Source organism: Aquarana catesbeiana, linkage group LG03 (assembly GCF_042186555.1).
Source record: "Aquarana catesbeiana isolate 2022-GZ linkage group LG03, ASM4218655v1, whole genome shotgun sequence".
NCBI classification, from domain to species: Eukaryota; Metazoa; Chordata; class Amphibia; order Anura; family Ranidae; genus Aquarana; species Aquarana catesbeiana.
The window spans coordinates 702,786,479-702,802,498 of NC_133326.1; the positions used below are offsets into that span (position 1 = coordinate 702,786,479).

Below are 16,020 nucleotides of genomic sequence, written 5' to 3' on the forward strand. Positions count from 1 at the left end.
ACACACAAACATTTTCGGGAGTACAAATCAAAATCACCAACAAAAAAAAAAAAAAAAAAAGAAGAGAAACACAAAAAAAGATTCTACATTAAAGTAAAAAAAAAAAAAAATTATGTTGTCAGATGTGAGAAATCAAAATTGAGGGAATCCCGATAAATAGTAAAGAAAGAAGTTTGTGAGAAGTGTGTGTGAATATGAGCATCAAAACTACTTCATTCTTCTCACATTATAAAGAAGAAGAGAGTGCGCTGTATTAAACCATTTTGAACATTGCAGCGTGACAAAAGTGCTGTATCCATTACGAACGCTAAGTTTACCAGAACGAGCTGTCCTGTGTCGGAATTTCTTCTGAGCATGCGTGGCACTTTGTGTGTCAGAACAGGCCACGCACGGTCGGAATTGACGCGATCGGATTTTGTTGTCGGAAAATTTTATCTCCTGCTGTCCAACTTTGTGTGTCGGAAAATCCGATGGAAAACGTCCGATGGCGCCCACACACGGTCGGAATTTCCGACAACACGCTCCGATCGGACATTGTCCATCGGAAAATCCGACCGTGTGTACGGGGCATTAGACTGGGAATGCTATTAAAGTTCATGTGCGTGTAAAGGCAGGCGTCTTAATACTTTTGGTAATAGTAATATAGTGTACATATTATACAACATAGCATATTGGGTGCAGAATTTAGGACTACGTAACATATAGAGTTCAGGGCTCAGGAGTATTTAATGTAGAATATAGTGTGCAGAGTATAACAGTCATGACTATATAGATCAGGGGTAGGCAACCTTTCGGAGGTTAAGATCTACCTGGACAACATGGAGGAAAGCAAAGATCCTCCATGTTACTTAAAAAACCCAAAAAGGATCAGGATCAAGCTTCTGATAAAAAGATGTAGACATAGTCTTCTGTACCCCCCAATTCAGTGTTATCTGCCCCCAACAAACTGTCCGATGCCCCTCTGCTCCCTGAAAGCAGTGTCCTCTGCCTCCCCATCTGGCAATGTCCTCTGTCCATCTCACATTACACCCCCCTCCCCCCCACTGTAGTGTCCTTTGTCTCCCCTCTAACAGTGTCTCCTCTGTCTGCTTCACATCTTCCAAACATACACTCAGCGCTGTGTAGGTAGCACTTTCTATCTGCCAGGAGATCAGGAGACAGCATAGTGCTGGGTGGAAGGCGGGAGCAGGAGTTGCCAGAGTTAACATTTCATAACAAGCTAGTGATTGGTTGCTAGGCCCGCCTAGCAACCAATCACTGAGGCAGCTCCCAACGCCACCCTCCATCCAGCACCATGCTTTCTCCTGCTCTCCGTTCTGCAGTAAACGAGAGCGGCAGAGGCTGGGGTGGAGGCATAGGCGTGGGCATGATCCACCTGTCGCTTCCCCTGCGGTTGACCGGTTGATGGGGATCGATGGCTTGCCGACCCCCTGATATAGAGTATACAGCGCATATGTAATGCACAAGGTATAGAGTGCAGTGGTCAGAGTAAAGAGGTCACAACTGTAATTACACAGCAAAACTTAAAGATTGAATTGGTTAGGAGTAAATAACATCTTATGTAAGTGGGCAGTGGCGGATGCCTCTTTAACTGTTTGTTTTTGGTGGTTTGTGTGCCCCCTACATTGGTGTTCCATGTGGCCCATTACATTGGTGTTCCATGTGGCCCCTTACATTGGTGTTCCATATGGCCCATTACATTGGTGTTCCATATGGCCCATTACATTGGTGTTCCATATGGCCCCTTACATTGGTGTTCCATATGGCCCCTTACATTGGTGTTCCATATGGCCCCTTACATTGGTGTTCCATATGGCCCCTTACATTGGTGTTCCATATGGCCCCTTACATTGGTGTTCCATATGGCCCCTTACATTGGTGTTCCATATGGCCCCTTACATTGGTGTTCCATATGGCCCCTTACATTGGTGTTCCATATGGCCCCCTACATTGGTTTTCAGTGTGGCCCCTTACATTGGTGTTTCATGTGGCCCCCTGCATTGGTGTTCCGTGTGGCCCACTACATTGGTGTTCCATTTGGCCCCCTACATTGGTGTACCATATAGCTCTTTACATTGGTGTTCCATATGTCCCCCTACATTGGTATTCCGTGTGGCTCCCTACATTGGTGTTTCATGTGGCCCCCTGCATTTGTGTTCCATGTGGCTCCCTACATTGTTGTGCCATGTGGCCCCTTACATTGTTGTGCCATGTGGCCCCTTAGATTGTTGTGCCATGTGGCCCCTTACATTGTTGTGCCATGTGGCCCCTTACATTGTTGTGCCATGTGGCCCCTTACATTGTTGTGCCATGTGGCCCCTTACATTGTTGTGCCATGTGGCCCCTTACATTGTTGTGCCATGTGGCCCCTTACATTGGTGTTTAGTGTGTATCCTTATTTTGGTGGTGAGTTTGCCATTGTCCCGTGTTGTTATCATCTCCCTTCATTGGTGGTCAGTGGAAGCTTTATTGTTTACTAAAGTGGAAAACCCTGCAGAGGTCACTCACCGCTTTCTCTCCACTCCCAGGTCTCTGCTCCATGAGGTCTGGCCACAATTAAGTAGGCTTCATTATTCTAATTCCCCCACACACACACACACACACACACTAGGCAATGCCTGCATACAACAGGGCAAGTTACTAGGTCTTTCTAGACACAAGGTCATGAGGCTCTGGGCAGTGCCCCATGGTCCATGGTCTAGATATGCCTATAAGTGGTACACTTACACAATACTGAAGATACGTATGTGTACTTAGGATGAACAATATAACTGATGCCAGGTTCTTTATATATTGCATATGTGCTTTGGATGGTGGGAGGGACCTAGACTATCCCTAGGAGTCCTGCAAAAAAAAAAAATATTGTGCAAACTCCTTGCAGATATAGCCCTGATGGAGTTTCACCTTAAAAACCCAGTGATGCAGGGCCCTGATTTTGACCACTGGCCATCATGATCTTATCTGCTGAGCGGTCACTTGTGTACTCCTTTATATTGCTAATAAGCAAGCTTTAAGTTCGCCTTATCAAATTTTCTAGCCAACCACAATACGTACTGTATATATACATTGTGGCTTTGAAGTGGTTTACCAGGGTTATGGCTGAAACTATCAGTCATAACCCATGGTTGTTTTGTTTTTCAGCCGGCAATTCTTTTTTTCATAAAAGCAATCCAAGGGGCTGATTAGCCACTGGATCTATTTTAGAAGCAGCAACTGCTCACCGGTGTTTCCCGGGCTTAGCGTTCTTCTCGACAAGCCCGTGAAATGATCCGTCGGTTCGCACGGCTGATCACAGAGGTGAGGAGAGACCAGATCGTCTCTGATATCCTCTATAATCCAGGAGGACCGGAGCGAAGTCACAACGTCACTTCTGGTCCAGCGCAGATGTAAACAATTTTTATTTTTTTTTAAAGTAAAAGATCAAATTTTTTTTTTTTTTGATCTTATGCTTTCAAAGGTAGAGGAGAAATTTGGGGTCTTATGGACTTCAGAACTCTCCATAAAAAGGACCTGTCATCCCATATTTCTATTACAATGGAACCTCGGATTGCGAATAACGCAGTTAACGAGCGTTTCTCAAGTCGTCTTCCAGGACGGCACCCTGAAAGATGACTGTGTTTCCTGTCAGGAGGACCAATCAAGGTAGAGGTTAAAAACCCCGCCCCTCCATGCGCTCCTCAGTTTTTTGATTGTGTTTCCCCACAGAGAAACAGTTTGTTTTTTTCTGATAGACCTAAGGCCGTAGGCTGGAAGTCTCCCCCTGGGTGTCAGACTGCAGGCTTGAGAAGCCTCTGGGTCTGGTAGGGCTTGCCCTTCCTGGGGGGTGCTTTTCCCTATTTCTCAGGAGGGCGGTGAAGAGCCCTCCGTGAGAACTGGAGGATCCTGGGCACTGTGAGTCTCCAGAACTCCAGGGACCATGTTCCTGCTTCCCCTCTCCTTACCTGACTGAGTCTGGAGGTCGAGCTTGCCATCCAATCTGCCTCTTAGTTCCCCCTGTGGGTATAGAGCGGTCTCTGTGTGCAGGGATCTGCTGGGCTCTCCTCGCCGCCTCGGCGCTGGCAGCTGTGCTGTTCGTCGGCGCCATTTTGCGGTGGATCTTTCCGGTAAATGACGTCAGGGCGCGCCTGTCACTAGAGCGGTTCTGGCCCTGCAGGCCTCGGCAAGATGGCGGCGGCGTCTGGAACGACATGAGGAGGCAGCCCGCTGTGCAAGGACTACAGGTACCAGCTTTAAAAGGAGGTAGATTCCTGGCAGCAGAGGCAGCATTGCTGGGCAAGGAGCAGGCGTCCACTACTCGCTTGCTTGAAAATGGAGCAAAAGGAGTCTACAGCCGTTTTGGAGGCCACTGGGGGTGAGTCTACCAGGCTGGAAGGTGTAAGGGAGGGGGTGGGTCCCCTAGCCTTACCTTCACTAGGAGTCTTTTGGTCAATTATTTTCTACTGGCTAAACGGGTTTCTTTTCTTGCAGAGACAGAGACCCAGAGTGTTGCCAGTAGACCTAAATCCAAAAATCCTTCCTGATCCAAGAGGTGTGGGTACTGCAATGACAAATTGGCAGCAGAACACACAAAGCCGTTTTGTTTCAAGTGCATACACAAGCTGTCTGGGAAGAAGACTTCAGAAGTTATGAGAGATTTTCTCTCAGTTCAATCTGAAATGCTGTCCACCCTTAAAGCTTTTCAGGCTAGCCTTAATGCTAGGCAGGATAGCAGAGAGGGCTCATCCTCCCAAGAAAGTGCCTCTACAAATAATAGGAGGGTAGGCACCGTACCACATAGACCGCCATCTTCTCAGGGCTCTGATGAGGAGGCGGAAGAGGTGGAAGACCCCGGTCGTAGACTCCTTGAGGAAGGGGAGGACGCTGAGGATAGCCAGGAGGAAGAGGCACACTCCACACCAGGCAGACATATCTTCTCTACAGATGATATAGAGGGCCTCCTAGGGGCAATTTATGCTTCTGAGGAGATCCAGGAGCCAGAGGCACAGATTTCTGCACAGGATAAGATGTATCAAGGGTTGTCTAAAGCTCAGTCCAGGGTGTTGCCTATCCACCAGTCTCTCAAAGACATTGTTTTAAGAGAATGGAAGGAGCCAGAAAATAAACTTCTAAAGTTTAAGACCTGAAAACGCAGGTGCCCTTTCAAGGAGGAGGAGGAGGAGGAGAAGTTTTTTAAATACCCAAACTTGACGCGTCTTTGGCTCAGGTGTCTAAACAATCAGACCTGTCTTTTGAAGACGCAGGTAACATTCGGGACCAAATGGCCCGCAGGTCCGAGACCCTTTTACGCAGAGCCTGGGAGGCCAATGCGGCGACATTAAGTCCAGCTTTAGCTTCAGCCTGTATAGCTAGAAATACGAATGTGGCTTAATAAGCTGACCGATCATGTGACAAATACTTCCAAATCCAGAGATCTTTTGGATTCCCTTGAAGTAATTGGTAAGGCGGTAGTCTTTCTTGCGGACGCTGCAGTTGAGTCCGTGCGTACTTCGGCAAAAACGGCAGCACTTGTTAATTCAGCCAGAAGAGCCATATGGGTTAAGACTCGGGATGGAGACCACACGTCTAAAACAAGGTTATGTGGCCTTCCTTTTGAGGGGTCACTCCTGTTTGGTGCAGGGTTGGACCAGACCCTCTCCAGATCAACGGAAAAAGGAAAGAAATTTCCTGTAAAGCCTAAAAAGGGTAAAAAAAATGTTCGAGGCCCCCAGGTCAACAACCCATTTAAGGACCATAAGGAGCGCAAGAAATGGGGCGTTGGGAAAGGTAAACAGAAAGGAGCTCTCCTTTTCTCCACCCCAAAAGCCGCAGACAAGGACTCCAAGTGACGCCAGCACCAAGGTAGGGGGGAGGCTGGCACAATTTGTCTTACAGTGGGAGCAGGTAGCCCGGAGTCCTCTGGTCCTTCAATGGATAAGAGAGGGCTACAGACTAGAGTTTGCTTCCAGGCCTCCGCAGTCATTTCTACTGACTTTCCTACCCAAAGAAAGGCCAAAGGCTATAGGTCTCATAGAGAGTGTCGGGCAGCTGGCAAATCAGAGTGTCATTATCCCGGTACCGATGGATCAATAAGGACAGGGTTTTTATTCCCACGTCTTTGTAGCTCCCAAACCGTCCGGAAAATTCCGGTTAATCTTGAATCTAAAAAAGATTAAACACTTTCCTGCGATACAAGAAGTTTCGCATGGAATCAGTGTACACGATCAGAAAGCATTTGTTGAGGGAGGTTTTCATGGCCACCATAGACCTGAAGGATGCATATCTGCATATTCCCATTCTGACGGAACACCAGGCATTCCTTCGGTTTGCTATTCGCACAGATCAGGGTACCCAGCACTGGCAGTTTCAGGCCCTACCCTTTGGGCTGGGGGCCAGCCCAAGAGTCTTTACAAAGAGCCTTGCAGAGGTCGTCCTGCACCTTCAGGGGATCTCTCTGATCCCTTATCTAGACTACCTGTTGGTCTACAACCTTTCCAGGGAGTCCCTTCTCCTGGATCTGGACAAGGTGATATCTACCTTGGAGTCCCTGGGATGGTTGATAAGTCACGAGAAGTCCTCCCTGACTCCTTCTCAGATCAAGCTCTACCTGGGCCTGTGGGTGGACTCAGTGGGGCAAAAGCTGATCCTTCCACAGGAGAGAATAGAAGCACTGATCTCTTCAGTGTCTTCAATACTGGGTCAGGGGGTAGTGCCCCAAAGAGTAATCATGAGGATTCTAGGGCTCATGACTTCATGTATTCCGGCAGTATCTTAGGCTCAGCTCCACTCCAGACCCCTGCAGAGCTTCCTGCTATCCTCATGGGATGGAAAGAGGGAATCATTAGATATTCCGGTTTCCATTCCTCAAGAGGTAAGGAAGTCTCTGCTTTGGTGGCTCAACCCTAAAAAGGTTGGGGGCAGGTCATCTATGGTCCCAGTTTCAGCCTGTCAGATTAACGACTGATGCGAGCACATGGGGATGGGGGGCCCATCTAGAAGAGCTACAAGCTCAGGAGGTGTGGGACAGACTACAGAGGACTGCTTCATCCAATTTCAGGGAATTGCTAGCTGTCAGGGAGGCTCTAATAGCATTCGAGAGCAGAGTCAGGGGGAGAGAGGTTCAGATCCTCTCCGACAGGAGATTCTGGAATGGGCAGAACAAAGAATACTCTCGATCTCTGCGGTGCACGTAAGGGGAGTTTTCAACATAAAAGCGGATTTCCACAGCCGACAGACAGTCCAACAGGGGGAATGGAAATTAAATCCCGAAGTGTTCTCCCTGGTCTGTCAACAGCTAGGCACACCGGAGATAGATCTCTTTGCTCGCAGGGCAAACAGGAGAGTCAAAAGATACTTTTCCCTCTGCAGAGAACAGGGGTCCGAGGGGGTGGACGCTTTAACTCAGGAATGGGATTTCAGTCTAGCCTATGCCTTTCCTCCCTTAGCCCTGATTCTGAGAATCCTTCAAAGACTGAGTTGGGCCAGGGGCAATCTAATCTTGATTGCCCCCTGGTGGCCCAAGAGGACCTGGTTTCCCACGTTGTGGAACTGGATGGTAGCCCCTCCGCTTCAGCTTCCAGAACGTCAGGATCTTCTGCTGCAGGGCCCTCTTTGCCATCCGAATCCCGGTTTCTTCAGGTTAACAGCCTGGCTGTTGAGAGGGAGAGCTTGCGCAACAAGGGGTGTTCAGAGAGAGTGATTGACACCCTGTTGCTGAGTAGAAAGCCTGTAACTAGACGTATTTATGCTAGGGTCTGGGGGGTCTTCTCCCGTTGGTGTGAAGCGAGAGGGGCTCGCCAGAAAGATAATCCAGTAATGTTAGACTTCCTGCAGGAGGGAGTAGATCGAGGTTTAGCAACCAAGACCCTTAGGGTTCAGGTGGCAGCTTTGTATAGCTTTCTGGATATTAAATTAGCTCTAGATCCTTTTGGTAAAGAGATTTTTGACGGCTAGAGAGAGACTTTCCCCGGTGCAAATGAAGGAATTTCCACCGTGGGATTTATCTTTAGTCTTGGAAGCCCTGACCAGGGCACCTTTTGAGCCATTGGCTCAATCTTCAGTTAGATTGATTTCTTTTAAAACTGCCTTCCTTCTGGCGGTTACCACGCCAGAAGGGTGGGCGACTTGCATGCTCTTTCTATGAAGGAGCCTTTTTTTCGCCTATTGGACGACAGAGTCATTCTCAGGCAGGACCCTTTGTACCTTCCTAAGGTGGCTTCGTGCTTCCATAGGTCTCAATCCACAGAACGAGAAGGAGAGGACCTTTCATACTTTAGATGTCAGGAGATGTCTGTTGCTTTACCTAGAGAGGGTAAGGGAGTTTAGAAAGTCTCAGCATCTGTTAGTCAGTTTTTGTGGCACGCGTAGAGGAGTACAGGCCTCTAGGACGACTATTGCTAGATGGATTAGACAGGCTATTACCATAGCTTACGAGCAATAAGATCAGACAGTCCCTGCTAATCTTAAAGCTCACTCTACACGGTCTCTGGCAGATCAAATTTGTAAAGCAGCAACTTGGTCAAGTCAGAACACGTTCCTGAAACATTACAGAGTGGAACTTCTGTCACCCCAGGACCTGACTTTCAGCAGAAAGGTCCTGCAGGCTGTTGTCCCGCCCTAAGGTAGGCCTGAGCTACTTGCTCTTCTATCGGGGTGCAGTCCTGGAAGACGACTTGAGAAAATGACCAGTTGCACTTACCGGTAATGGTGTTTCTGGGAAGTCTTCCAGGACGGCAGGCCTACTTATTATATAGCTGTACATTGGAGGTGTTTTTGTTTCACTTTCGTGCACTGGTGTGGGTCAATACTTTTGCACAACTGAGGAGCGCGGGGAGGGGCAGGGTTTTTAACCTCTATCTTGATTGTGTTTCCTGTCAGGAGGACCAGTCATCTCTTAGGGTGCCGTTCTGGAAGACTTCCCGGTAAGTGTAACTGGTCATTTTTTGCAATATGAGCAATTATCTTTTAAAAATCCTGACTCGGTTTGCGAGTGTTGTCTCTCAAAACGAGCAGGATTCAAGCCTCTGCGGTGTGCAGTACCGCAATTGGCCAGAGGTGCAGGGGTGCCTGTGACACTTGGAGCCGTTCGGAAATACTCGGAAATACTCAGAAACACTTGGAAATACTCCATTCCCGAGCCTTTCCAAGGGTTTCTGAGTGCAGCCGAGTGGTCTTCGAGTATTTCCGAGTCTCTCCGGCGCCCCCCCAACCTCTGGCCACATGCGGTATTGCATGCAAAAGAAGTCAATATGGAACAAATTATCTTCGTTTCCATTGACTTCAATGTGGAAACTCGCTTTGATATGCGAGTGCTTTGGATTACAAGCATTCTCCTGGAAGGATTATGCTCGTATTGCAAGGTTCCACTGTACAGGGGGTGCTTTACATTCCTTGTAAAAGGAAAAAAAGTGATTAAAAAAATAAATAAAGGGACAGTGTAAAAAAATACAGTAAATAAAAACAAAATAAAATATATAAGATAAAAAAAAGTGCCCCCATCCCTCTGTGTTTGCAGAAGCATAAGTCGTGCACGCATATGTAAATGGTGTTCGCACCACATATGTGAGGTATCGCCACGAACGGTGTGAGAGCAATAAATTCTAGCACTAGATCTCCTCTGTAAAGCTTGCCATACATTATACAATTCTCTTGTTCAATTTTCCTTTAGATTTACCAAAACCATATAATATGAGGTCAAAACTAATCACTTTCAATTTGTATGCAGTCAGGCTGGCTCTTGCACTACATAGATGAAGGTAAATCTAAAGGAAATTGAACAAGAAAATTGTATAATGTATGGGCAGCTTTACTCTAAACAGGTAACCTGTAAAAAAAATGTTAAAGCGTCGCCTATGGAGATTTTTAAGTATCTTAGCTTCTCGCCATTCCACAAACCTGCACAATTTTAAAGCATGACGTTGGGTATCTATTTACTCGGCGTAACATCGTCTTTTATATTTTACCAAAAACTGTGTTATAAATTGTGTTTTATTTCAAAAGAATTGCATTTAAAAAACCACTGCGCTTAATACGGTGTGGCATATAAAATTGCAATGATCGCCATTTTATTCTCTAGGGTCTCTGCAAAAAAAATATATAATGTTTCAGGGTTCTAAGTAATTTTCCACTTATTTTTACTTGTAAACAAAAAGCGGCAGAAAAGGCCTGGTCCTTCCGGACCGCCGCACGCCAATATACGTCCTTACTTTGACGGGGATATCGTTGTTGTGGCAGCAGCTAGCTGCCATAACCCCGGTATCCTCTTGTTCGGCCGGTGGTCCGCTTTCCGTTAAGAGTGGTCTCTGCGGCAGGTTCACGGCGAGATCACTTTTATCGGCGGTGGGAGTGGGGCCTCCCGTCGCACTCCGATGCCCTCCGCCACTTACCGGAGTTGTCGACAGCGGTGGAGGCGATCGGATCTTCACCCTTGCTGGGCATGGAGACGAGCGAGGGGGAAGATGACCCCCACCCGTCTACATAACAATGCAGGGCAGAAGCGACGTCAAAATGTCACTTCTGCCCATAGCTCTTAAAGGGACATTTTTTTTTTTATTTTTTTTTTTTAAATGACATTTTTTTTTAAAATTGCATTTTAGTTTAAATATGAGATCTGAAGTCTTTTTAACCCCAGATCTCATTTGTAAGAGGTCCTGTCATGCTTTTTTTCTATTACAAGGGATGTGTACATTCCCTGTAATAGGAATAAAACTGACAATTTTTTTTTTTTTTAAAAAAACAGTGTAAAAGTAAAAAATAAAGGGTAAAATAAATAAGAAAAAAAAATTAAACGCGCCCCGTCCCACCGAGCTCGCGCGCAGAAGCAAAAGCACACGTGAGTAGCGCCCGCATATGAAAATGGTGTTCAAACCACACATGTGAGGTACCCTGTTTCCCCGAAAATAAGACCTAGCGTGATTGTCAGTGAAGGCTGCAATATAAGCCCTACCCCCCAAATAAGCCCCACCCTGTTTCCCCCGAAAATAAGCCCTACCCTGAAAAGAAGACCTACAAGGACTTTAACTAGAGCTTATTTGGGGGGTAGGGCTTATATTGCAGCCATCGCCAACAATCACGCTAGGTCTTATTTTCAGGGAAACAGGGTATCGCCACGATCGTTAGAGTGAGAGCAATAATTCTAGCCCTAGACCTCCTCTGTAACTTAAAATATTCAACCTGTAGAATTTTTTTAAACATCGCCTATAGAGATTTTTTTTTTTTCCAAGAAAAAGTTTATTGAAGGATATATATAATAAAACAAGCTTATTAAAAAAAAAAAAAAAATTACCTCAAGTTACAATGCATGGATAGCAAAGACATGAAGTAATAACTAATAAGCAAGATCAAAGAAATAAAATGTTAGATAAAAACTTTAAGATAAAATAAAGAACATTAGATAATATCCATAAAGCCATGGAAAATTTAATTATATTGAAAGGTTGGCTTTCCACATGAAAATCAGTTCTAATCTGTAATAAATTTAGAATATTTCTAGTATATTCTTTATAAGGGTTTATAATCACGTCTTTCTCTATATGTGTGTAAAAATTTACTATGTAAAGGAATTGTTATAGGGATACAAGTAGTTATTTAATAGAGAAGTCGGGTATATTCGGAAGTTGTTTGAAATTGTTGCCAGCAAGCCCATGTGTTTCTAAATTTTGTAGAGGAGTCATGAGCTTGGTGTACGAATTCTTCCATTAAAGCTATTTTGTTTACTCTGGCAATCCAGTTGGCAATCGTAGGTGGATTGGTAGATTTCCAGAGAGTCGGAATGCAAAGTTTTGCTGCATTAATGAGATGTTGAGCCAATGATCTGTGATAAATTTTCATCGGTAAATTGGAATGATGAAGCAGAGCTTGGGCTGGGGAGAATTCTAAGTGTATAGTTGTAATTTGGGTGATATATCGGAATACATCAGTCCAGAATTTCCTAATCAGGGGACAATCCCACCAAATGTGAAGAAGCGAACCTTCCTCCTTATTGCATCTCCAGCAGGTGGATGGAACCCCTGGATTAATTTTATTTAATTTGAGTGGTGTGTTATACCATCTGGAAAACAATTTAAAACCATTCTCTTGTACATTCACATTAATTGAACCTTTATGTATTATTGTGTATATCTTTCCCCATTCTATGTCGGAGAGATTGATAGAGAGATCTCTTTCCCATTTTGAACTTGCAAGATTCGATTTAGGCTTTTGGTCAGCAAAAAGAATTGAGTAGATAATAGATATGAGATGACGTTGTGGTTCTAATTTAGAACAAATGGATTCGAAATGTGTTCGTTCTCTGGAGAAGTCTGATCGTGATTGTGGGGTAGTTAGATAATTTTTGAGATGCATATATGACCATAAAGAAATCTGGTTGTCTGTCCTTCGTGTATTCAATGTAGATAAAAGGAAGGAAAGTGTTTCGATCAAAGAAGTCTTCCGTGCCTATGGAGATTTTTAAGGGTACAAGTTTGTCGCCATTCCACAAGCGGGCGCAATTTTGAAGCGTGACATGTTGGGTATCAATTTACTCTTTGTAACATTATCTTTCACAATATAAAAAAAAATTGGGCTAACTTTACTGTTGTCTTATTTTTTAATTAGAAGAAGTGTATTTTTTTTTTCCAAAAAAAGTGCGCTTGTAAGACCGCTGCGCAAATACGGTGTGACAGAAAGTATTGCAATGACCGCCATTTTATTCTCTAGGGTGTTAGAAAAAAAATGTATAATGTTTGGGGGTTCTAAGTAATTTTCTAGCAAAAAAAAAAACTGTTTTTAACTTGTAAACACCACATCTCAAAAGAGGCTTGATCCTTAAGTGATTAAGGACCAGAAAAGGCCTGGTCCTTAAGTGGTTAAGTAATTGTATGATCATGTATTACTCAACTATAGAGCTGTAGACAGGTAGTCTCACTTTAAATACACATAATTACCTCTCTTCCATTAGGTTCAGCAAACTGATGGAAAGGAGGAAACCATTCAGCACTAGGATAAAGGAATATGGCCCTGCTTTAATCATCCTACCAGCATTCTCTTACTTGCAGGACACAGAGATCTCCCTACGGACACTGTACACCATCAATGACTTTGACTTGAACAGCAGAGCTGTCTTCTTCAACCCAGACTACCTCAAGAACCTGGCGGTTTACTGGAAACATATAGGAATCAAGGCTCCTCGGCTGTCTTCCGGACTTATGTTGGTGAGTGCTGCCATTGAAATTTGCGATGAGGTGACAGTCTATGGCTTCTGGCCCTTTTCCCAAGACTTGGATGGAGTTCCAATTTCTCACCACTATTATGACAATGCTCTACCAACTCCTAAATTTCACGATATGCCCGAGGAATTTTATCAATACCTAAAAATGCACATTCAAGGGTCTCTACACCTGAACCTGGGACAATGTTGAATGTACTGTACAGCACACAAAAACGAATAAAGGTGGGCCCATTTATTGAACAATAGAAGTACAGGAAGTTCATAGTACTGGACTGTTATTTTCACATGGTGACACAATTTAAAATTTTAAGATTTCAATTCTATACATGTTAAAGTGTTACTAAACCCAGTAATATCCTAGATTGTAAGCTCTAACGAGCAGGACCCTCTGATTCCTCCTGTACTGAATTGTATTGTACTTGTATTGTCTGCCCTAATGTTGTAAAGTGCTGCATAAACTGTCTGCGCTATATAAATCCTGTATAATAATAATAATAATAATAATAATAATAATATGAAAATAGTTCCTCTGCCCCTCCACAGTGCCCACAGCTTATAAACCTTCTTTTTACAATTAAAATATTGTCACTATATACCTTTTTCGCTGATCTGTATACCACGGTCACATGATAAACTGCACAGTTTGTCCAGAGTTTTCAGGTAGGAGGAGATTTCCACTACAGCCTGTATACATGCCCACATGTGTGATGTCAACATCATGGGACCTGAACAGTTCAACTTCAACAGGAAATGTTCTCTCCAGCAATGGAGACTAAACTGAGCATGTGCAGGATCGCTATCCTCACTGTATTTTTTGGCCTTGCCAAGATAGACAGTGCAGGAGGGAAGGATCTGTCCATATAGGATCAAAGAGCCTTTGTACACAATGTAGAGGATTAACCCCTTAAGTTCCACAGTGAGTATAACAAGCATGCTATGCTGCATATACAGTACAGACAGATTTTACAGTTGTAGGTTTAGTAACACTTTAAGCTATAGACTTTGGCTGTAAGTGGAGCTGTGCAAAAAACTTGAACGATGTTTTATTTGGACCCAGTTTCATAGATTCTGAGGTCTTGAGCCAAATTATTTTTGGTAGCTTGGTTTTCTGAAAGGTTTATGGGAGCCATGTGACCTCCAAGGGACCAATGAAAGACGCACATGAAAAGTTCTCTGGTATAAAAAGTGTTAATTCCCTTGACAACGTCTGTTCAGACGAAACGTACATTGGGGTAAGGTGGAGCATGTGCTGACGTCATCCTCGCCAAGCTGGAGCTGGCTCTAGCAGCGTTTGTGCTTGGATTTTTTGCATGTTAACAAGAGATTCAATTTGTAAGTAGCTTTTCGTCCTTTAATCAATACATTTTTAGCAATGACACACTATCGGAGGTCTCTCCTATTCCTTGATTGAGCCTTAAAGATCCACAGGATGAGGATTCCATAGTTCCAGTTTGATGTGGAGTACGGCTGACACCCTCGGATGATCCATTGTTACACTACTGTGCTTTGCCAGACCTCCTATAATTTGGGGTTGGCATTTCTGGTAAGCAGCTTGATTTACCTAGGTGGTGGGTTCACTGCTCATATTTAGTTACATACTGCAGCAGCTCGTGGACATTATTGTTTGAGCACACTGACTGGACTGGATATATTTTGAATACACCTATGAATTCATATATTGTTTCATTTTGTATTTATTTATTTTTGTTCCTGAATTTCTTCACACACACATTAGGGCTCTTTCACACGGGGCGGATCAGTGATGATCCGCCCCGTGAACACCCGCTTGCTCAGCGGGGATCGTTCCGCCGATCCCCGCTGAGCAGGAAAATGACAGGTCCGTCGCTGCACACTGTGCAGCGACGGACCTGTCAGAGCGCCGCTCTCCCCTATGGGGGATCGGATGATGACGGACTGTAGAGTCCGTCGTCACCCGATCCGATAACGGATGGAAAAGTAGGGTTTTCCTCCGTTACACTTTTCGGATCGGAGCGGGTCGGATGTCAGCGGACATGTCACCGCTGACATCCGACACTCCATAGGGATACATGTATGTCCGTTTTTCATCCAAAAACTGAAGGATGAAAAATGGACATACGGATCCCCCGCGTGAAAGAGCCCTTACTGTGCATTTTCAATAACACACGGTGACATTTTGGAGTGGATGCACTCTGAACACATCTGTGGTCTTGATATATTGGTTTACATCTGTGGATTGGATTATTGTTTTACCTTGGGCTTATTTTTATTTTTCCCTATACTTGTTTTTGGTTGTTTATGAATTTTTCACATAGCGCAACTATTCTTTAGACAAGTGGTCTCCAAACTGCGGCAGGGGCCAGATGCGGCCCTTTGCTTTCTTTTATCCAGCCATTGTTTCATCCACTTAAACCCACAATGGGACATAATTCCCCCACCGACCCCAATGAAGGGACACAATTCCTCCTAAAGACACCAAAAATTGGGCCCAATGACACCAGCCAAGGGGCACAATGCCTCCCAATGACACCAACAATTGAGCCCAATGACAACCAATATTGGTGCACAATTTCTCTTAGTGACACCAACAGTAGGGCACCATTTCTCCTACTGACACCAAAGATGGAACATTGTTTTTTTCCCGCTGACCACAGTCCGGCCCCCCTAAAGTTTGACGGACAGTAAACTGGCCCTTTGTTTAGAAAGTTTGGAGACCCCTGCTTTAGACAATAAAAAGTGGACACCTCTCAGAAATCCTTACTCTTCAGTGTGACTGAGGGAGTTCAGTGTAGGTAGAGGTTGTCGGTAATGGTTGGTAGTTTAAGGGTAGCAGGATAAGTGGAGACCAGAGCATCTGC

The 16,020-nt window shown here is 44.7% G+C and overlaps 1 protein-coding gene across 1 annotated transcript in view; it reads left to right on the forward strand.

Annotated features, from left to right (window-relative positions):
• The window catches only part of LOC141133606 (alpha-2,8-sialyltransferase 8E-like), an 88,429-nt gene extending 74,653 nt beyond the window's left edge, over positions 1-13,776 (forward strand). Inside the window, exon 7 of the mRNA XM_073623083.1 lies at positions 12,914-13,776. Within this exon, the coding sequence (XP_073479184.1) occupies positions 12,914-13,373 (460 nt within the window). The 3' untranslated portion in view covers positions 13,374-13,776. The remainder of the gene's footprint in view (positions 1-12,913) is intronic.
• The last annotated feature ends 2,244 nt before the right edge of the window (positions 13,777-16,020 follow it).